At 38.3% G+C, this 22,418-nt stretch overlaps 6 protein-coding genes across 8 annotated transcripts; all 6 read right to left on the reverse strand.

Annotated features, from left to right (window-relative positions):
- Positions 1-213: 213 nt before the first annotated feature.
- LOC125490464 (zinc finger protein 287-like) lies at positions 214-1,794 on the reverse strand. The gene is made up of 2 exons (XM_048629710.1): positions 1,786-1,794; positions 214-1,492 (listed from the first exon to the last, which is right to left on the reverse strand). Exons 1-2 carry the CDS (start codon positions 1,792-1,794, stop codon positions 356-358), a joined length of 1,146 nt encoding a protein of 381 aa, XP_048485667.1. The 3' UTR covers positions 214-355.
- Positions 1,675-22,128, reverse strand: LOC105398729 (zinc finger protein 737). Of its 3 annotated transcripts, none has more exons than XM_048629682.1 (6): positions 21,847-22,128; positions 20,845-21,001; positions 20,124-20,213; positions 19,359-19,421; positions 18,544-18,669; positions 1,675-3,242 (listed from the first exon to the last, which is right to left on the reverse strand). In XM_048629682.1, exons 1-6 carry the CDS (start codon positions 21,997-21,999, stop codon positions 2,014-2,016), a joined length of 1,818 nt encoding a protein of 605 aa, XP_048485639.1. In that variant the 5' UTR covers positions 22,000-22,128; the 3' UTR covers positions 1,675-2,013. The 3 variants fall into 3 exon arrangements, with proteins under 3 accessions (XP_048485639.1, XP_048485637.1, XP_048485636.1); XM_048629680.1 differs by lacking the exon at positions 1,675-3,242 and adding an exon at positions 6,938-8,829 and having other exon boundaries at positions 20,124-20,210; XM_048629679.1 differs by lacking the exon at positions 1,675-3,242 and adding an exon at positions 6,938-8,829.
- On the reverse strand, positions 9,202-10,950 carry LOC125490452 (zinc finger protein 62 homolog). Its single transcript, XM_048629685.1, has one exon. It carries the CDS (start codon positions 10,670-10,672, stop codon positions 9,233-9,235), a length of 1,440 nt encoding a protein of 479 aa, XP_048485642.1. The 5' UTR covers positions 10,673-10,950; the 3' UTR covers positions 9,202-9,232.
- Positions 11,091-13,005, reverse strand: LOC125490450 (zinc finger protein 728-like). The gene has a single exon (XM_048629683.1). It carries the CDS (start codon positions 12,978-12,980, stop codon positions 11,169-11,171), a length of 1,812 nt encoding a protein of 603 aa, XP_048485640.1. The 5' UTR covers positions 12,981-13,005; the 3' UTR covers positions 11,091-11,168.
- On the reverse strand, positions 13,183-15,159 carry LOC125490451 (zinc finger protein 26-like). Its single transcript, XM_048629684.1, has one exon. The coding sequence runs from the start codon at positions 14,806-14,808 to the stop codon at positions 13,195-13,197; it is 1,614 nt and encodes a 537-aa protein (XP_048485641.1). The 5' UTR covers positions 14,809-15,159; the 3' UTR covers positions 13,183-13,194.
- On the reverse strand, positions 15,458-16,903 carry LOC125490453 (zinc finger protein 728-like). The gene has a single exon (XM_048629686.1). The coding sequence runs from the start codon at positions 16,552-16,554 to the stop codon at positions 15,502-15,504; it is 1,053 nt and encodes a 350-aa protein (XP_048485643.1). The 5' UTR covers positions 16,555-16,903; the 3' UTR covers positions 15,458-15,501.
- Positions 22,129-22,418: the final 290 nt, after the last annotated feature.

Genomic DNA, 22,418 nt, shown 5'->3' on the forward strand with positions numbered 1-22,418 from the left:
TTTAGGTTTAAATCTATTCATGAATTTTACATATAACATAAAACTAGTTATGACAGGTATTTTACTGAAAACGTAAGCAAGTATTTTTATTTTTTTCACCCTTAGGTACATTATGCTCACTAATTACTTCTTGGAGGTTGACTGGTAAAAATACTTATAGCATTAAGTCCACCGGATTGTACATCAATAAATAGAGAAGGAGATTCAAAGATCTGGATTTACATTAAGGTTTTTATTCGAAAAGACTTACTCCATTACATACCTAAATGGCAGTTATCACATATTCATAATTTTCTACAATGTGAGGTAATCTTACAACTGAATAACAAGAGGGAATCTTAACAAACATTAAATTTCAGTCAACATAATGCACCTCGCGTTCGTGACTTCGCAATTCTTCAACATCCACAAATCCATGTCGGCACTTCCGACACACACGACCAAAGTTTCCCGTGTGCACTTTCATGTGCGTGCGCAAGTTGCTCGACCGTCCAAATTTACGCTTGCAGATACTACACTCGTAGTCGCGCTCACCCAAATGCTTACGCTTGTGCAGCTTAATCAACCATTTGATGCTCGCTTTGTAATCGCACATATCACACTCGTACGTAGCCTCGGAATGCTTTGACTGCATGTGGATTAGCAGAGCCCCTTTCGTATTACAAACTTTGGGACACATTTCACATTTAATCACAAACTTTTCCACATTATGAGCTTTCCCCATGTGGACTTTAAGTTGGTAGTCGTTATAGAAGCGTAGGCTGCAAAGCGAGCAATTATGAACTTTAACTTGACCGTGCTTGAGTTCTTTATGCCTTGCCAGCGTTTTTTGTCCTTCGAACATCTTCTTGCATATCGAACAGCGGTATCCCACGTGGCTGTTGTTGAAGTGTCGCATCATTCTGTCCTTATACAGGAAGCTGAGGCCACATATTTGGCAGACATACGAGTGTGAAACGTGTATCTTGTACATATGAGACACGAGTGACGAGAAATTGTCAAATCTATCTTCGCACTGCGTACACGCGTACTCGTCTTTGGTCAATACGAATGGGAACGCACATACACCAACCTCAACATCGTAATTATCTTCGTGAGTTTGTATAATATGGCTTATAAGACCTTGAAGACTATCTATAGGTTCCAGACATACTTTACAAGCAATATTTTGAACGTCTAACTTTATAGGTACGTCTTTGGATTTTACTCTTTTCTTTATGAATTCCTCCAGGTGTAGGTTTGAATGTTTTTGGTTGGTATGTGAGATAAGATTATCACAGTCGGTTATGTCCTTGCTGCAATAGAAGCATTTAAATCTTGTAGACATCCATTGGAAAGGTGTGACGTTCCCATAGTGCAACAATAGTGCAATATTTCTTCTAATGTTTGCTAGTTTTTCCACGCAGGTCGGCTTTTCTTCTTTGATCTTAACAACCCCTGTGGAAGAATACGTCCGTTTTTTATCCGAAAAAATAGCAGTTGGAAATTTTGACTGTTATTATTGTGATGACTTATTGGTGACTGTTTAGTTATAGAACCTCTACTATCTTAGTTATGTTAGATAAATAGAAATCGCTGCAGCATTAGGCTCGCCAACTTTACAATACCTATATCTCAGTTAGGTTTTATGTTGTTCAAGTTTTGTCGGTAAGGTTGTGAAAATAAATTTGTAGAAACGGTTACAGTTGATTTATTCAAAGAAATAAATGAACAAAATTATGATATAAATATAGTACCTGATTACAGTGTTGATATCCGTATAAATAGCATATTCCTAGTTCATACAGATGACATGTGTATTACGAGTATAACTATAACAACAATGGTAGCGATTGTAAAAACACAAATTTCAATGCCAAAATTAAACTGTAATTAATAGTAGTTTGATTTAAATTATACTTCATGAATGTTTTTTTTATATTTTTTTGTAAATACCTTTTTACATATTTCAGAAGTGACAGTGATTATTATCAAGATTTGTTTGTTCACAATCGCCACTTATCATCCCTTACTTTACACTTTAAAAACATAATCGATGACATCAGACCCGTCAGTTTGATTATTTATAACCTCAAAATGCACAACACTCTCATCATCTATCAACAATACTTGCTGGTCTTGTTCAGGCTCCTGTTCTATAATCTGGTATTCTGGGTGGTTCCTCTTTATATGTGTCTTCAAATTCACTTGAAACCCGAAAGCTTTGTTGCATATTTCACACACGAAATTCTTCGAGTGAATCGTCGTGTGCGTGTTCAGATTGCTCTTTTTCGAGAACTTTTTTCCGCAAACTGTGCACACGTATTTCTTTTCTCCATTGTGCTTCACCATGTGCAGCTTCAGATCGTAGGGCCCGAAGAATTTGTCTCCGCACACTTGACACTCGACGTTCTTTTCGCGTAAATGCACTCGTCTCATGTGCCTCGACATTATGCCCTCTTGGGGGTAAACTTTCGGACAATGTGGGCATTTCACCTTCAACTCCTCTATTCCGTGGACGTTAGCTAAATGTTGTTTTTTTAAATACGTGCTTTTGAACGACTCCGGGCAGTGCGGGCAACTAGAAAGATTCGCCAAATGGACATTCTTTTCGTGAAGCATTTTCTTCGAAAGCGTCGCTAGGCTCTCATCGCAATACTCGCAGTTGTACCCACCTTCTCTATGGTAGTATCTATTGTGCATTCTCAAGTGGTTCTCACCTTGGAAGCTGGTTCCACACACGTCGCACATATAGTTATGGTTCAAATGGTGTTTGTTCGCGTGCCGAAGCAGATATTCGAAGAATACGAATTTGGTATTACACGTTGCGCAGGTCGGACTCTCTTTGTCTAAAAAGAACGGGAGAACACAGTTCGGGACGCCGACATCGTACTCTGCATCGTGGGATATGATTAAATGATGTATCAGACTTTCTAGATCAGAGATCGTGTATGGACAAAGCTTGCAAGAGAGCCCAGTGACGTCAATTTTCACCGCTGCGTCTTTGTTTCTGTTGCTAGTCATTCGATCGTGGATTACGAGTTCCAGGTTAGAGAACTGATGCTCGTCTGCCGTGTGCTGTCTTAGTGTGACAGGGTCCTTAATGTGTTCCGTGCAATAGAAGCACTGGAACTTTCCCTTGTTCCATAGGAACGGGGTGACGGTCGTGTATTGTAATAGATATTCGATGTTGCGTTGTTTTAACGCGAGTTGTCTGGTAAGCTCCGCTTTTTTGTATTTGTCTTCCAACGTTATGTGTCCACCTGGAATGAAATGGCGATTTTATTTTCTAGGTTTCGGTTTGTGAACATTTTTGCTCTCATAATTAACTTTTATTAATACATTTTTGTTGTTAGTCCTATTCACGCGTACACTTGTTTGTCCTTCCTAATTAATATCATTTTTATTATAATACGTAAACCATAGCATCACCTAAAACACGTGTTAATGTTTCAGAAAGTATAGTTATCATGCCCAAATGGCATAAGTAACATTGTAACATAAAGGGCGTCGAGTTGACATTTTTTTTATTGCATGATCTACTGATCAATCTGAGCAGTTTAATACCCTATAACACTTATTTGAAATCATCTTTAGCAATCTATTCGACTTTTGAGCACGATAATAAGAGGGAAATTACAAGAAAAAAAAATGAATCTGATAAGTATATTATTTATTTATCAGAAGAAAATAGTTATCACAAAGTGAACCTTAAAATAGGTATGCTTCTAAGTTCATATTTTAAAAACTTATAATATTTTTCTTAAATATACAAACGGTTTATTATAAACCTTTACGAAACTATAAGTCTTAATATAAAATTATTATGTCTGACTACTTAAATAAAAAAGTATACTGTCATTTATCTTAATCTTAAAATATAGCAGCGCAGTCTATCTAATAAATTATTATTGTAAATAACATAATTCAATTATAAAAATGATAGTTTTAGTTAATATAAAACAAAATACAGACATCTGCAAAATTATTTTCTAAGTATCAGTTGCCATAAGTATACAATTATTACTTAAATCTTATTTATGTTTAAAGAAAAGGCGGTTCGTATGAACTACATCGAAATCTACAAAAATACTACTTAATTGAGATATAATCTTATATAAACCCTTTTAAAATTTATTACAGGACTCAAATTCTCACGAAAATTGCAATACATCATGCTACAGTGCGACAAACTTATCTGTTCCGGTGAGAGCGAACTAAATTGATCTATATCTCATTATTTACTAATGAATTATATATTGATATAGATTAGATGGGTTTATTGAAACCACAAGAGCGAATTACCACTACTGGCAAACTTAAAATCTTATAAAATGAAGAATATTACACATTTACGTGAGCTGTCACCGGAACAGATAAGTTTGTGGCACTATACTGGAAGCTAACTAAAAAGGCTTGTGGTTGAGAATTGAATCCCAGTTTACTAATCTTCAATGATTTTGTAAATAATTATTATATTGAAGTAATCCATGGTAAATTTCACAAATATTATGCATTACGGTAAGCACTACAAGTATTTATACTTTTTTAGAGTTATTAGCTCAATTCTAGACCTCTAGTACAGGTATTGTCAGTGCCATTTATAAGCCTTTCTATCTTACATAATACTTTACAAACATGGAGCTATTAGAATCCAATTCGGAAGACAAATTATAAGGTTTTTTTACGTTACAGTTGAATAATTTTTAAAACGTAATATTTATATACAGGGTGTTGCAAAAAGGGAAACCGACGTGTGCAGCATGTTAAATCAAAGCCCAAAAATTTAATCAGAATCATAAAATTCGAGATTTTTCTTTTATTTATTTTCCATACAAAATTTGTTCTTTTTACTATAGAGCATTATAATTTATTTATAGGTTTCGGTAGTATACCCTTTTTGCAACACTCTGTATACGGCATGTGCTGCGTTTAGTTCACATATATCAATACAGTCGACATATGTATTGCCAACGTTAGCCAAACCTATTCCGTACGACCAACGCACCCCGCTCTATCAACACCCTGAGCTTGCGAATGTTTTTTATGCACATCCATATGACCACTCAAATTGCTTCTTCTGAGGAAAGACTTGCCGCAAACATCGCAATGAAATTTCCTCTCCCCATCGTGCTTAACCATGTGCATTCTTAACAAATAGTTGTCGAAAAACTTTTCGCCGCACACAGAGCACGGAACGTTTTTCTCCTTGTAATGCGTGCGACGTATATGGTCTACCATGAAGGAGTTTCTCGTAAACATTCTACCACAGTACGAGCATTTGTGGCCAGTGTTGTGAGCGTCTATTAGGTGTTTCTGCCTCATGTATTGCGAAGAGAACAGCTCCCCGCACTGTAGGCATTTGAAATCTTTTGCGTCGTGAAATTTCGCGTTATGACGCGCTAGGCTGGAGAAGTTTTTGAAGCCTACACCGCATACTGTACAAGCGGTATCCCTGGTATGGTTGTAGGATAGGTGGGCGCGTAAATTAGCTAGCGTCCTAAAGGATTTGCCGCAAAATGAACAGATGATATTGTTGTTTGTGTGTTCTGTGTTCATGTGCTTCAAAAGATTGCTGAAATATCGGAATACTTGATCGGGACACAATGGGCATGCTATGTTGTCTTTCAGGATTTTGAAAGGCTGCAAGCAACCGGTCACTGTTTTGTCATAGTTGGCTTTGTGTTCTGCGATGATGTGGTCTATAAGAGTGTCTAGTTCATCCATTGACTTCCCACAAACTTTGCACGCTAGAAATGCTATGTCGATTTTGACGCAGATCCTTTCGCCTTTGCACGTTTTTATAGATTTGCATTTTAAATCGCATAAAGTATGTTCGGTAGTTGTATGTTCTTTGAGCTTTGACATCTCAACAAAAGTACTATCGCAGTAAAAGCAACGGTATTTAGTGAAGAATTTAAAAGGCACAGCTGTTGACATGTTCAATACGCACATTATATTTTCCCTAATCTGTTTTATGTTTCGTTTGATTTTCGGCTCTTTAAACGTGTTTTCTTGGTACACACTGCTTTTAGCCTCGTTGACGTCTTGGGTGATCTTTTTGACTTTGCATTTGGCTAAGTGCTGTTTGAGACCTAATTTAGAATGGCAGACTTTTGCACAATGAACACACTTCTTGCTACCATCATCTGGGTGCTCTAATTTTATATGTTTTCTCGATAAAGCCAATGACGAGAAAGTCTGACTGCAGTATTTACATTTGATTAGATGTTGATTGTTTTTATGTATTCGGAGGAGACTTAAGGAAGTGAAGGTTTCACGACACTGGTCACATGGATACCCGCCGATTTTATGCTGATTTCTAATATGTACACCTAAATCCCTCTTCTTGTTATAGCAGACGCCGCAATCGTCACAAATGTACGCGTTTTTAGGATGAGTCGTATTCATGTGCGTGACTAAATAACCGAAAAACGCGAATTGCTCTTGACAAATCAGACACCTGTGATCTACTAGTCTGTACTCTTCTATCAACGTCTCTATCGAACTATCGTAATCTAGATTATGTTTTCCGTTCAAATGGCTAACAATTTCGCTAAGAGATTCGAAGGGTTCACTACATATGACGCAGGATATTTCAGATATATCCAGCTTGACCTCTATATGGCTGCCTTTAACTAGTTTTAACGAATAATCAGTAATGCTACATTGGCCATGAGATAGAGTATGTTTCCTAAACTCTGGGTAGTCAGTGTAATCTCTCCCGCAATAGAAGCAAAGGTAACGTCCGCGCCATTTGAAAGGGATTATGGTTGTGTTGTTGAATATAATTTGCAAGTTTTTCCGCCGTCTATCAGAGGTGTATCTGTCGTACTGGCTTGACTGCAGTATTTTATCTGGAAAAGACAAAGTTTCCATACTATAATACCGTTCAAACCAGCACACTAACAGGATAATTATTTTTTAGGCAATTTCTTGTCTTCTTTTATTTTTTTACACAACCTAAACAGTTTTTTAGATACCTATTTGATTAAACTATACTCTAAGAGCCTTTTAACATCTAAATATGTAGAATTTCAGTATTGTGCACGTTATTATGCTTGTCATGGGACGCCATGTGACCTCTCAAATTCTTTTTCCACAAGAACTTTTTGCCGCAAATATCACAGTGGAAGTTTCTATCACCGACATGCTTCACCATATGCATTTTGAGCATGACATTGTCAAAAAACCTCATGTTACAAATCGTGCACTCGACTTTTTTCTCCCGTAAATGCGTCCGGCGAATATGGTCATGCATGAACGAGTTTCTAGTAAACATCCTACCGCAGTATTTGCATGTGGACCCGCAATTGTGTGCGGAAATCAAATGCTTCTGCCGCTCGTATGTGCTTGGAAATTTCTCTGGACATTCCGGGCATTTCACCAGATTCGTGCCGTGGATTTTGGCCATGTGTGTGACGAGCCGCAGCTTTGTCGGGAACTCCATGTCGCAGTCGTTACATTTGTGGCCTTCTTGTCTGTGGTGCCGCGATATATGCGAGCGCAGATGCGAATCCGTACGGAAGGACGTACCACAAAACATACAAATTAGGTTATTGTTTGAGTGAACTTTGTTCATGTGTTTTAGGACCTGTCCGAAGTATCTAAACGGTTCTTTTTGCGGACAGTACGGGCACGGATAATTGTCTTTCATGAGCCTAAACGCTTGTATTCTATTGTCTACTGTTTTGTCGTATGCAGCCTTGTGTTCTGTGATTAAATGGTTGACTAACGTGTCCAAATCTGGCATGGATTCAAAGCACACTTTACAAGTTAGAGAGGTTATATCCAGTTTAATGTAAATATTATGAAGACCCCTAAGACGCATGCTTCTGTGTTTGATATCACAGACCGGATGCTCCATAACACAATGCTCTTTCATATCGTCCGACTCTACAAAATCCTTCGGACAGTAGAAACATCTGAAGCGGTTCATAAAGTATTTGAACGGTAGCGCCGTCGACATATTCACAATGCACGCTATATTGTTCCTAATTTTCTTCACTTTGTATTCGGTTGCCGGCGATTTTGCCGTCGGCTCTTCCTCGGCTTCCTTGCTTGTCGTGCATTTGATTGTGTGCGTCAAAAACGACTTCTTAGTCGTGTACGACTTGTTGCAAAAGCCACACGTTAACACCTCTTCACTTAAATGTTCTACCTCTATGTGTTTTGTCTTCTTCTGTTGTGAAGAGAACTTTTTCATGCAAACATTGCAAGTGTGGAAGTGCTTTGCCTCATTATGCGTTATTAGTTTCCAGTTGGAGTGGAATTCCTCACCGCATTCATCACATCGGTACCCGCCGTCTTTGTGGAAGTTTTTCATGTGTATTTTCAAGTCCCTCTTTTTAGTAAAACTCTTTGAGCACTGGTCGCAGACTAGCGTACTTTGCGGGTGATTTTTGTTGACGTGGGCAGCGAGGTCTTTGAAGATTTTGAAGCTCTCCCCACAAGCTAGACACGTCAAATCCGACAGCTTATACGCAGTGAATAACAGGTCAACATCTCTGTCATACTCCAGCTGATGTTTGAACACTAAATGCATGAGAATCTCGTCTAAATTGGGGAACTGCTCGTTGCAAATCTCACAGGATATGTCTGAGACGTCCAGTTTGATTTCCCTGTCGCCCGCCTTCACTTGTTTTATCGCGAAGTCCTTGCTCGAGCAGTTCCCGTGGGATTTCGTGTGCTTTTTCAGGTCGGATAGTTCCACCTCTTGCACGCAGTAGTAGCAGAGGTATTTTCCTCGCCATTTAAAGGGAATAACTGTCGTGTTGTTGAATAATATTTCCAGATTGCGCCTTCGTCTTTTTGATGGGTTATTGCTGTGCGTTCTCTTCCCGTCTTCATCTGAAAACAAACGCTCTTCTGTAAAATGTACCCTGGGTAATGTTTCAGAGTTTTAAAGTCTATTTGGTTTTATTGTCAAGCGTGGTGGTGTTGTTTACTTATGCTTCTGCTTCTTTGCGGTTATCAAGTTCGGTGTAGGTGTCAAGGGTACATTTAAACAGTGCTTTTTCCATAATTTTGCCATCTTTTATTCAAATATAAACTGTATACTAGCTCTTAGATACAAGCGCGAATTATTTACATACTTAAATACATACTACGGACTAGTTCGAATATATACCTACATATAGTATGCCACTATTTTTACTAAAAATAACTTAACCTTGATAGTGTACAAAGTTCACTGCATAATTTCAAACATATAGCCAGGTAGCTAACCAAAGTTATTAAAAAAAATTATAATTTACATGATAGCCCGTTTATTATGAGAAGCCATGTGGCCCCTCAGATTCTTTTTCCACAGGAACGCTTTCCCACAGACGTCACAATGATAGTTCCTTTCACCAATATGTTTAACCATGTGCATCTTCAAATGAGTATTCCCAAAGAACCTCTCGCCGCACACAGAACACTCAACATTCTTCTCCTTCAAATGACTGCGACGAATGTGGTCATTCATAAACGAATTCCGAGTGAATATCTTCTCGCAATAAGTGCATTTGTGTCCGGAATTGTGGACAGACACCAAATGTCGAAGCCTCTGGTATATCGTGTCAAAACACTCATTACACTGTTGGCATTTAAAGGATTTCTGTTTGTGTATTTTGTTTTTGTGCGTCCGCAACTTCATTAGGTTCTCGAATTGGTCGCCGCAGAAGCATTTGAAGTTTTCCTTGTGGTATCTGGATATGTGAGAGCGGTAGTTCGGTTGGCTTCGGAAAGCTTGGCCACAGTACATACAAATTATATTGTTGTCCGTGTGGACTTCGTTGAGATGCGTCAACAGCTTTCCGAAGTATCTAAACACGGCTGGACACGCCGGGCAAGCCATGTTGTCTTTAATAAGCTTGTAAGGAAACAAAACGTTTTTTATTGTCTTATCGTAACTGCCATCGTGTTTGTTTATGAGATGGTCTATTAATTTGTCAAGTTCGGTAAACTTTTCTGAACACGCCTTGCAAGATAAAGACGTTATATCTAATTTAACGTTGACTTCTTTGCCTCGGCACAATCGCAGGCCTCTTTCGTCCGTATCACAAACAGGATGATCTGTTACTGTGTGTTCCCTAAGGATTTCAAAGTCTATAAAGTCTTTCGGACAGTAAAAACATCTGAAACGGTTCATGTAGTACTTAAAAGGTACCGCCGTCGACATATTTAAGACGCACGCTATATTTTCCCTAATCTTTCTCGATGACGTCTTCGGCACCGGTTCGTTTTCTTTCTTTATTGACACGTTAGGTGTAAGTTCTTTTTTGACACATTCAGTTTTGACGCAGCTCTGCATATGCTTTTGCATACCGTATTTGGACAGAAAGGTTTTGTGACAAGTCGGGCAGTTCTGATTTTTATGTTCGTCTTTTATGTGGGTTCTTTTTATTTCTGGCGTAGGGAAACTTTCGAAACAAATATGGCAGGATGTTATATGTCTATCTTTTGTGTGGAAACTAAGTTTGCTGTTAGTTAAGAATTGTTGGGAGCAGAGTCTACAAGAGTAGCCGCCTTGGCGATGTGAATTTTTGACGTGGAATGCCAAGTCTCTATTCCGGTAGAACTTTTCGGCGCAAACTTCACAATTATAGGTGACTTGAGCATGCGTATTGCTAATATGCAGCCGCAGGCTTCTGAAAGTCTTACACGCTTCATTGCATTTCGGACAGCTCATGTTATCCAAATTATACATTTCTAGAAAATTCTCCACATCCCTTCTGTACGTCAACTGATGGCTTTCTACCAAATGAGCACCTAATTCTTCTACGCTTTCAGAAGTGTGGTCGCAAATCTCGCAACAGATTTTAGAGACATCTATTTTCACGTTAGCTTTTATAGTGGATAGCCGTTTAATGTCGTGCGATTTCGTGTGCTTCCTAAATTCACCGTAGCCGGGCTCAAGCTGGCCACAGTAAAAGCACTTGAATCCTTCGCGCCATCTGAAGGGTATCACACTCGTATTCCTGAACAATATTTCCAGATTATGTCTTCTCTTCTCTGAAGTGTATAGAAAGTCCTTATCTGGCTGAGTTACATCTGAAAAGAAATGCGCTCTCTATATCTCTCGAATGTTCGAAATCACTACAGGGTTTCATCAAATAAAAACACGCTTTCATTATATCACGACTATGTATTACACAATTATTGTTGATTCATAATTTAAATACAGATAAATACTTAGGTTTAGCTTAGAATTGTACGTCTAGATTCTGTGTATGTTTGCTGTGGGACGCCATGTGGCCGCGCAAGTTCTTTTTCCAGAAAAAGCTTTTGCCACACACGTCACAATGGAAGTTCTTATCCCCTATATGCTTGACTATATGCTGCCTTAGGATATAATTGTCGAAGAATTTAACGTTACAGTATGGACACACTACATTTTTCTCTTTCAAATGCGTTCGTTTTATATGACTCCGCATGAAGGAATTTTTCGTGAACATCCTATCGCAATAAGTACATTTGTGGCCGACATTATGGACTCTCATTAAATGCTTTCGCTTAGCGTAATCTGACAAGAACGCTTCGGGACATTTTGGACAAACAACACTTTTGACCCCGTGCGTTTTCGCCTTATGCGTCTCAAGTTTCAAGCTCTGATTGAATACAATACCGCATATTTCACACTTGTATTCCTTATCGCTATGCAACCTATTCATGTGGGCTTTGAGAAGCAGAGTGCTGCCGAAAGCTTCTCCGCAATTATCACAAATGAAGTTATGACTAGCGTGGTTTTTGTTCATATGTCTAAGTAGCGTGCCGAAATAGCTAAAGTTGTCAGCGTTACAGACTGGGCATGCCATGTTATCCCGTTTCAGTTTGAATGGCTGCATGATCCCTGTGACATTTTTATCGTACGGAGCGTTATGTTTCACAATCAAATGATCTATCAGGGACTCTAATCCGTCGAAACTCTCAAAGCAGACTTTACATGTTAAATTCGAAATGTCGATCTTAATACACACATCTGAACCTTTCAGTGCTTTCGTAACTTTCTGTTTTGTGTTATACGCTACGTGTGAACTAACAATGTGCTCTTTCATCAGCTCGCAATCGGTGAAATACTTCGAACAATAAAAACAGAGGTACTGATTTTTGAAGTACTTAAACGGTATAGCCGTGGACATGTTGAGTATAACGGATATGTTAGCGCGATTCCTAGCCCCTTTCTCTTTCCTCTGATTGAGGTCCTGATGGTTCATTTCTAGAAGGTCTCCTTCGTCTATCATGTCATACCTAGGATACTCAGACTTTATTCCTTTGAATATATCCGCGTGGGCGGAAATAAAATGTCTGTTTTTAATCTCTATAGTCGAAAATTGTTTGCAGCAAATTTCACAGGACGACAAATGAGCTTTATTCGTATGGACCCGCAACCTCTGGTTAGTTGGAAAGTTTTTATTGCAAATCTCGCACGGATAGCCCCCTTCTTTATGGAAGTTTCGTTTGTGCGTGTCCAGATCACGAAGTTTGTTGAACATCTGACCGCAATGCTCGCACGGGTGGCTATTATGCGGGTGACTGTTATTCATGTGCGTCACTAGATTGATAAAGTTCCTACCGGCGAATCCGCAGACTAGACATTTTAAGTCGATTAACCGATACGGCTCTATCGGCGATTCGACCGACTTGTCGTACTCGAGATTGTGTTTGAATGTCAAATGCTGGACAATCTCATCGAGGGTGTTAAAACTCTCGTTACAAATCTCGCAAGTGATCTCGGAAACGTCTAGCTTCACTTCGATATTGCACTTTCGCTGTGAGTGCAGCGCCTTGTCTTTGAGTTTGACCGGCGGATGCGACTTGGAATGTTTGCGCAACAGTTTACTGTCTTTGAACCTCTCCTCGCAAAAATAGCATATGAACTTTCCCCGCCACTTGAAGGGGATAAGCGATGTATTGTTGAATATATGGAGCAAGTTCCGCCGCCTACGCGTGGAGGCCGACTCTACTCGACCCATGTCGTCTGAAAAGAAATGATTTCGTTCTGTAATTCTCTCCATTTTCGTCGCTTCGGACACATTTTGTACAGGGTTTATTGGGTTTCTGTTTTTTTGTTACATAGATGACATAGTGTTTGTTGGATGACTAGGTTAAAGCGACCGCTAATTCAGATCTACATGGTTAAGCAATAATTTCGCAGTATCTACATTTACAATACTAACAACGCATTTTCGGTCAAAATCCTACTTAAACTATCCAGCTTTAGGATTTAATTTACATAGGTGCAACATTTGGCTTGTTATGCCTTCCCATATGCCGCACCAGACCCTTTCTCCAAAAGAACCTTTCCCCACAAATATCACAGTGGAAATTCTTCTCCCCACTATGCTTGATCATGTGGCGACGCAACAGAATGTTATTAAAGAACTTCATCCCGCAAACGGAACAGTCCACGTTTTTCTCTTTCAAATGCGTCCGTCTGATATGATCTTTCATGAAGGAGTTTCTGACGAAAAGTTTGCCACAATATGAGCATTTGTGGCCGGTGTTGTGAGCGTCTATGAGATGCTTTTGCCTCAGGTATTGGGTCGCGAATTGTTCGCCACACTTTGAGCATTTAGCCGCTTTGACCCCGTGGACTTTCGCCATATGCATGTAAAGTCTAGAAGGCATCGCACATTCGCAGTCACAAATCGTACATTTAAACTGACCCTCCTTATGGTGTCGCCAAATGTGGACGCGTAGATTCTGCTCTTTACGAAACGTTTGGCCACAATACACGCATATTATATTATTGTTTGTGTGATGGGAGTTTATGTGCTTTAGCAAGGTGCCAAAGAATCTGAAAACTTCGGGGCAGTGAGGGCACGCCATGTGATCTTTGATGAGTCGGTACGGCTGTAGGCAAGTTGTTATTGATTTGTCATAATTAGCATTGTGTTTGGAAATCAAATGATCGGTTAAGATGTCTAACGTATTCATGGGTTCGAAGCAAACTTTGCAGGCTAGAGAGGATATATCAATTTTGACGGTCACATTGGACTCCCTACACTTTTTGATGCATTTAGATTTGACATCGCACACGGGGTGGGCTTTGATCGTGTGATCACGCATGGAATCCGAATCGGGGAAATCTTCCGAGCAATAGAAACAATTGAATTTATTCTTGTAGAAACTAAAAGGTATTGCTGTCGACATGTTTAGGACTGCGACTATATTCTCTTTGATTTGCTTGACGCTTTGCCGTTTAACCGTTCCATCTTCGACATTGTCAGTTGAGTCGTAAGGTTCGTTTTCATTTTTCACAGCTTCTAGAATCTGCTCTTCAGCGTTGCATTTTCGCGTATGCATTTTGAGGCCTAGTTTTGTGTGGAATTCTTTGTTGCAATTTTGACATTGCAGGCTGTCGTCTTCTGGATGCTCCTGCTCCATATGTTTCTGTTTGAGCGCCGCTGATGGTAGTTTTAAAAAGCATTTCGTACACCGAGTCAGATGCACATTCGTTTGGTGCTTCCGAAGTATGTTGAGCGTGTTAAACTTATGTGGGCAGTATTCACACTTGTAGCCGCCCTCGCGATGGTAGTTTTTTATGTGGGAGAATAAATCCCTTCGCTTGTTAAACTTGTGCTTGCACGTTTCACACTCGTGGCAGTTTTTCGGGTGATTCGTGTTCATATGCGACACCAAATAGCCGAAATAGGTAAATTTTTCAAGACACAGGTGGCAGGTCGTATCAACCAGTCGGTACGGTTCCAAAACCGTCTCTATGCTGTTGTCGTAAAGCAGATTATGCTTTGCGGTTAAATGTTTAACTATATCTTCGAATTTCTCGAAATTCTCTGTACAAATTTCGCAAGTCATGTCGGATATATCGATTTTGACTTCCATATTGTGCCCGCCTTTAATAATTTTAATCGAATGGTCTTCAAGCGAACATTCGCCGTGGGATTTCGTGTGTTTTCTTAATTCACTGTACTGTGTAATGTTTACACTGCAGTAGAAGCATCTATATTTGCCCCTCCATTTAAACGGTATTATTGAGGTGTGGTTGAAAATGATTTGCAGGTTCGTTCGTCTTCGTATGGACGACGCCTTGCTATTCCTCGGTTTTACATCTGAAAAGAGATTTCTCCACTGTAAATGTACCCTTATTTAATACAGAAACATGGAACACTAGTACTAGACTAACTGTAGGGTACATTTAAAGTCATCTCTTTGGGTTTGTGGAAACGCGAAATAAATGAAAATAATTTGGATATACTTAAAAGTTATATTTTAGCGTCCGTAATACTTAAATATACGATTAAATTATAAAAATGCTTATCAGTCTGTAGTACTCATTAAAAACTTTTCTATAAGATAAACCTAAATTGACCTAGGCTTTTTCCTTTTTAGTTATATTATGTACTTGTGTAGATTATAAATCTTTAAAAAAATATAACTATAAATTACCATAATATCTAGACGTATCAAAAGGTAAAAAATAAAATACTGTCACAATAAGGCTGTATACAAACAAAAATAATAAATGAAATACATAATAATCAGCAAAACCTACAGTGCAATAGCACAAAAACTGTATCAAGTTTTCTGACAAGGATGGTGCACCCCCATATGAACTTTCAAACTATTATTCTGAACAAAAGTCTGATCACAAAGCTGACACGAATACCTCTTGTCATTATTATGAATCCTCATGTGAAACGTAAGCGTTTGTTTCCTGAGAAACGACTTATTGCACACTTCACACCTATGCGTCCTCTCGCCAGAATGCTTAACCATATGTTTCTGCACATGAGACTTCGAGAAAAACTTCATGTCACACATGGAACAGGGGAAATTCTTCTCCCTATCGTGTACTTCTTTGACATGCACTTGCATTTTGCTCTTCAACTGAAATACTTTGCAGCAAACATTGCACTTGTACTCTGGCACTTGTAAACCGTGTGCGATTTTGTGATGCGTCAGCCTTTGGCTGTAGTTCTTGAAAGACTCTGTACAATAGATGCATTTGAGTGATTTGTCCCTTTTGTGCTCAGTAATCTCATGCTGTTTTCTTCGGACGAGCGAGGTAAAACACATGCCGCACTCTTTACACTTAAAGCCGGATGTGTGTGTTAGAGTGTGACAACGCAACCTATCTCGGCTTAGCAGCGATTTGCCGCAAACATCACAGATGTAGCTACCGAAATGCGAGTTCATATGTTGGTTCAGTTTCGTGAAATACTGAAGTTCTTTATCGCACATAGCGCACTTATACGTGTCGCCATTAAACTTGTATGGAATGACTCCGTAACCGAATTCTTCGGCAAACATTTTCTCGTGTTCAGACTTCAAATGACTTATCAAGGAGTTTAGGTCTTCGATTTTGCAGTCGCAAATCTTACAAGTCGCAGTCGAAATGTCTATTTTGACCATTTCGTCGCGTCGCAAATACAAAACTGCGTTTTTTATGCTGGAATTTCTGTGGTTTTGCGTCGTGTGTTCTTTTAAACTGTCCATGTCTTTGAATGTTTTATGACAGAAGAAGCATAGGTAATTTTGTCTTTGCCATTTGAACGGCACCAAATTTGCCGACTCTAGTATCATTATAGCGTTTTCTTTCATCAGCCGATTTCGTTTCGTTGACGACATGGTTTTGGTCGGTTTTGGCGATTTTTCTTCTTCTTTGGCATCTAGAAAACGAAATTTTCCATTGAAATCTCATTGCCTTTAAGCTTTTATCGCATTTCTTTTGTAAACGTCACAATTTTTCGCTGATTCATAATTTTCCAATATAATTGATAGAAGCAGTTTATTTTGTTAAAATTAATAAAATTGAAGAGTAGAAGATAGTTTAGTTTGTGTATAGAAAACTTGTACGCACATCATATCCTAAATAGTATATTTTCCGCAGAATTCGTATACACCAGAATAATAATAACAAACATAAAGATAACGACATCAAAACGTTCTAGAATAATGTTAATAAGAAGTAGAAATTTTATGCCTGTCTGAAGACTTATTGATAAATTTTGTTTAAATATAACCGAATAATATAAATTGTGAAGGACAAAGTTAAATGAAAACATTTTAGTGTTTTTAAGATACAAATGATGAATTGCATTTTAAATAAGAAAAGTTAATTTTAACTTTTGCTTATGGTATCAAACAGTGTTAATCAATCTTGTTAGTGAAATCTAAGTTACGTAGCAACGCTTGGTAATATTTTAAATGTGAAATATAAATGAGTTTACCCGGCAGAGTTTAAGTAGTACCAAAATATTAAATGAATGTAGGTAACTCAGATTTCTATAGGGTTGGGACAGCGTCATAAAATAACCTACTGTTAAGTTACCTGAAAACGTACACCTAATATCCTAGTCTTTTCTATATTTATTACTTACGCCCTTTATACTTTACACGACGAATTAACCTACGGTTTGAGGTAAATAAATTGAGAAACATTTCAAGTGAGATCCATGTTTAATTATAATCACAAGAGTAAAACGTAGTTGAAAATTAAAAAATAAATAAATATGAAAATGTCTTACAATATATGAAGGTTTTTATTACTTGTGACTGTTTCGCGTTTAGGCGATAAGTCATTTATAATATGTACGGTCAGCTGCATAAGTTATTATACATTTCTGTACCTTGTCAAACTGAGGAACCGTCAATGCTTTAATGTATGGGTAGGCGGTTTGTTAGATTGACAAGGTTCAAAAGTGTATAGCTACTTATGCAGCTAACTGTACAACATGAAGTATTGATTTTTATTGTACCGATATCAATAATTAAGTGTACCATTTATGTGTACACAACAGCGTACTAATATTTGTATAAATTATTGTAACAAGGTCTAGCCCAACTGTGTAAAGAAGGAAGGTTCTGTGTTCGAAAAATACTGTATGTATTTTAAGTGACGCTGCCCCAAAAGTAAAGGGACCTTATGCTATAAGACAACAATAATATTTTGAGAATTTCCTTGTAAACCAAAGTTTTGATTAAAATAGTGGGGTTCATAGTTACAAGATAAAGTAGTTAATAAATAAGAAATATTTCTAAAACTTAACATTTGAAGATTTATTGGCATCAATTTGATTACAAAAAGGGTGAAAAAGAATTATATATTTGCATCGGCATCGCCATATTAAAATGAAATAAAAGAGTCTTGTCACGAGGAAATTACCAAAACGAATTTGGTATGGTTACATGTTATGGAGAAGTAAGCTTGTAAGAATAAAAATCTTCTGCATAAAGCAATAATGATATTTTGTGTTTACTATAAATGGTTTATGTTTTAATTTGATATGCATTCCGTAAGACACTGTCTTACATACGGTCAACAAAGTGACCTTGTATGTGTGTGTGTGTGACAAAAAACACAGCAGGTAATAATAGAACATTTCGAAATCGAATCAATCGAAAAAAAAATAATATTTTCCACAGACATTAGCTTGGCAAGTTAGTCTAGGGTTTAGGGCTTGCTGACTGATAAATCCAACATTTTACACCTTCAACCCATAAATTATCATATACCCAGCAAAAATACTACAAGAAAAACCTATAAACCCGCTTCTAAAACCCCAAACACTCCTCCACAACACGTAACCACACCCCAATAGCAAATCCAACACCAACCTTTAGCTGAGGACTTGGAGCTTCTCGCCTTCTCCTCGTACTTGGCCAGCTTGGACTTCTTCTCCGGCTTCACGGCCGGGTGCTTGCGCGGGCGACCGCGGCCGCGCTTGACTGGGAGTGCTGCCACTGTGATGGATAGAATATTCTTTATTTGTACACACACTTTAAAATAACTTAAATACACACGGGCTTCACACACAGCAGCTATAATGTAAAGATGAACATTATAGCATGATACATCTCATTACATCTTTCAATAGAAATCGTCAAAATGTAAAAATATTAATTGCTATAATGTATATTTTTACATTTTACAAGACAGCTATTGTCTTGTGTGGTATCCTGACGATTTGTATGGAAAGATGTAATAAGATATATCGTGCGTTATAGCATCACTACATTATAGCTGCTGCGTGTGAAGCCCTTAACACATAAGTACAAAAATGGCGGTCTTATCGCTTAAAGCGTTTTTTTCAAGACAACCAAGGAAGGAAGGGTCAAGTGTACTAATGAATTGTAAAGGAATAGCATTATTTTAATAATTTTATTGTTATATACTTACAAACTAACCCCCAAATTCATAGACTTTTTTGGCACTTTGCAAAAGGTTTAAAATTTACGTTGTGATATACGAATTTCAACTTTTTGACTGACGTAAAGAGTCGATACACTTGTGTTACAAAGTCAATTTTAACCTTGTTGTAAATTTACAATACGTTCTATAATTTGAGGGTTCATATATAAACTTACATGTAATTATACTTGTATACCTAAAATAATGATAGATATTGTATAATAGACTACATAATATATACCTGTGATGTCTTCTGTGCCTTCCGCGTCTGTGTCAGTCTTGAGGAGGTCTTCAGGGTCCGCTTCTGAAAATGTTTGGTGAAGAAATGAATATAATGCTATACAATATTGCTTTATAACTGAAAAACGGCGATAGGGATCGCCATCTATCACGTAAGTACAAATGCAAAATACAAAAAGCGGGTGGCTCGCTTGCACGAAATTCTAATAGTACATACAGTGAAGCATCAATCGAGCTAGCTTCAGTGATCGTAACTGATCATTGAAGTTAAGCAACACATGGCAAGGTCACTTATTGGGTGGGTGACCGATTTGGAGTGGTCGTTTTTTGTGTGCTTCTGTGCTTCGGATGTTACACGTTAAGCCTAGTCAGAGGCTTTCAGACAGCTTGAAAACATCTGACAGTCGTGTTGCCCACTTACCTGACAACTCTCTCAGCACAACATTGTTCGTGTTGACGTCCACCAACCCGCACTAGACCAGTCTGGTGGACTAAAGCCCAAAACCCTAGCTTCAATGGAAGGAGACCCCTGCCCCAGCACTGGGGACGTGATGGCTTGTGATGATGATGATAATGAAAGATCCCCTTTCCACGGGGAAATACATCCGACAGAACCCTTATTACATTTGAATAAGAGTAGTTTTTGGTTGTATCAGATGTCTTTCGTGGAATGGGCCATAGGTACTTACTATTTCAAACTTAATATTTTTTACCTGAGTTTACAATAAAGTATAAATAAATAACTGTTATTTTTAATATGACTTACCTTCTCCAAAGTCGATGTCGTCGAGGTACTCCACGTCCAGCGCCTCGGCCTGCGGCGGCGGCTCCGTCTTCATGCCCTCGAACACCACTGTTGATGCAGAATGTGCCAGAGTTAGATAAAGTGAAAGTGAAAAGAGTTAGGTAGGTTAGGGTTGTTTATTTATAAAAGTACACACATATTAATATTTTTTACAATAAGGCTGTTTTTAACAACATGCGGATTTCATCACGCTCGCGGGATTGCCCCCCACGCGTTCATACAAGTATTCATTTTGATGTGTGGAATATGTAAGTGAAGCCCAGGAAAAGGGCGCGCAATCCGCGTGATGAAATCCGCATGCTGTTAACAGCCTTACAGTTGTTGCCCTACAAAACTGTATTTATACAGTTTGTCTGTGGGATAAGAGTCTCTTTTCTTTTCATGGTCAGCTTCTTTTAAGAACTTTTGTACTTAGTCAAATTAACAATCCATCAATGTTTTAATGATGATGATGACGAGGTGGCTTGTAAGTTTGACTACTTATGAAGCTAACTCTACAAAAAGAAATACATAGGACCTAGGTTGGCCGACTACAATGGCTTTTCATGGTTCAATGTAGAGTTTTAGAAATTAATTGGCTGGAATACAGCACTAGGATAGGAATCTTGAGAACTATGGAAAGAAAGAAAGAAAAGCTATTTATTTGTAAACAATATTATAGTCAATACATATAAGTACCCACCTTTGTCTCTAAACTCCCCACGGCCGACCATATCAACAAACTTCTTCTCCGACTCGACCACCTGCTTCTTGAAGTTGCAGGCGTCTCGGAGCCGCGTGATGCAGACCTCGCAGATGAGTCGGTTCGGACCGTTTGGGCCCTCTATGTGTTGCGATATCTGTGTTTAAAGGGAGAAGTATTGAGTGAAAATGCTTAGTGGAGTTATTTATTCATAGTTAAAAGTTAATAGTTGTTCACTACTGGACAAGGCATATTTGAGGAAAATTGTTGAGTTTTTTTTTAATCTTTCAATGGTGTGTTGTGGTTTTTTAATGAACATACATACCTAATTGGCTTTTTTTAAAGTTGTAACTACCACAGTGGCTTACGCATATGACAAACTTATGTTATTTGCCTTTTTTGTTGTGAGTTTTAAAAATACTTCATAATTTCAGTTATGTACTGTGTGTAAATATTGTAACTATGATTATTGATTATTTGCTATTATAATGAAATACTCAACGCATCTTACAGAAGTACAGAATTTACATATAAAAAAAAAACACGCACTCATGGCTTGTACTAATGTACTCCCTTGCGGGGTAGGCAGAGGTGCATTGCTGCACCCACTTTTCGCCAGAGTGTTATGTTAGTCCCAATGTAATAGGGGGCGGGCCTATTGCCATTTTACGGGCACATCCAAGACCCGAGAACAAATATCTGTGTTTAAACAAATATCTGCCCCAGCCGGGAATCGAACCCAATTTACATATTTCATGGTAAAATAGACATAAAGCTTTTCCTAAATAAAATAAATAAATAAAGTGAAAAAAAATGCTAGTAAACGCTCTGCGAAAGCGCATCAAAAAGAGAAGAAAGCATATTGTCCAATGGCCGTGAAGATATCGACCCCAAACTCAACAATGCGTTTTCACTTCTTGTGGCCACAAATCAAAGAAATACAGCTTTTTCTGAATAAAGTCTAGGAAACGGAGTTCTAAATAAGCTATACAAAGAACTTACACCAATGTCGAAGCATTCCAAAAGCATATCTGCGTAAATTTCCGTGTCTCCCATCCATGAATACTCGGATCCAAGATCTTTGTAACACCCTTCGGAGAGACAGCACCGGCACAAGCCAGGGCTTTCTTTAACAACAACCTCGTCGAAATCCATTTTGAAACACTAAACTGGCATTAAATATTCAATTGAAATGTTCTTTGTGTTAAAATTAAATGAGAAACGCAAGGAGCGTCACTTCAGGGTACGCCGGCCGCCATTTTGTTTACTTTTTCGACTTTTCTGAGGTAACCATAGAGTATAAAGAGTTTTTATATCATTGTTGCCATATAACAAAATATGAACCGTACTCCGAGAACGCGACAAAAAGGTTCGATACACTCATAGAAATAATTTTCCAACTCACTTCGCACCACAAAAATACCGTATCATTAACGGTGGTGGTATTAGTTCTTTGAAACTTCTTTTTCCCATTCCTAACGACCAACGGGTAGTCTAATCCGCCACCGGCCACCACACTCACAACCCATTTTGAATGTGTGGCCAACCTAAAGTACAACGACAAACGTCAATAG

Source organism: Plutella xylostella, chromosome 24, assembly GCF_932276165.1.
Source record: "Plutella xylostella chromosome 24, ilPluXylo3.1, whole genome shotgun sequence".
In the NCBI taxonomy this organism is placed as follows: Eukaryota; Metazoa; Arthropoda; class Insecta; order Lepidoptera; family Plutellidae; genus Plutella; species Plutella xylostella.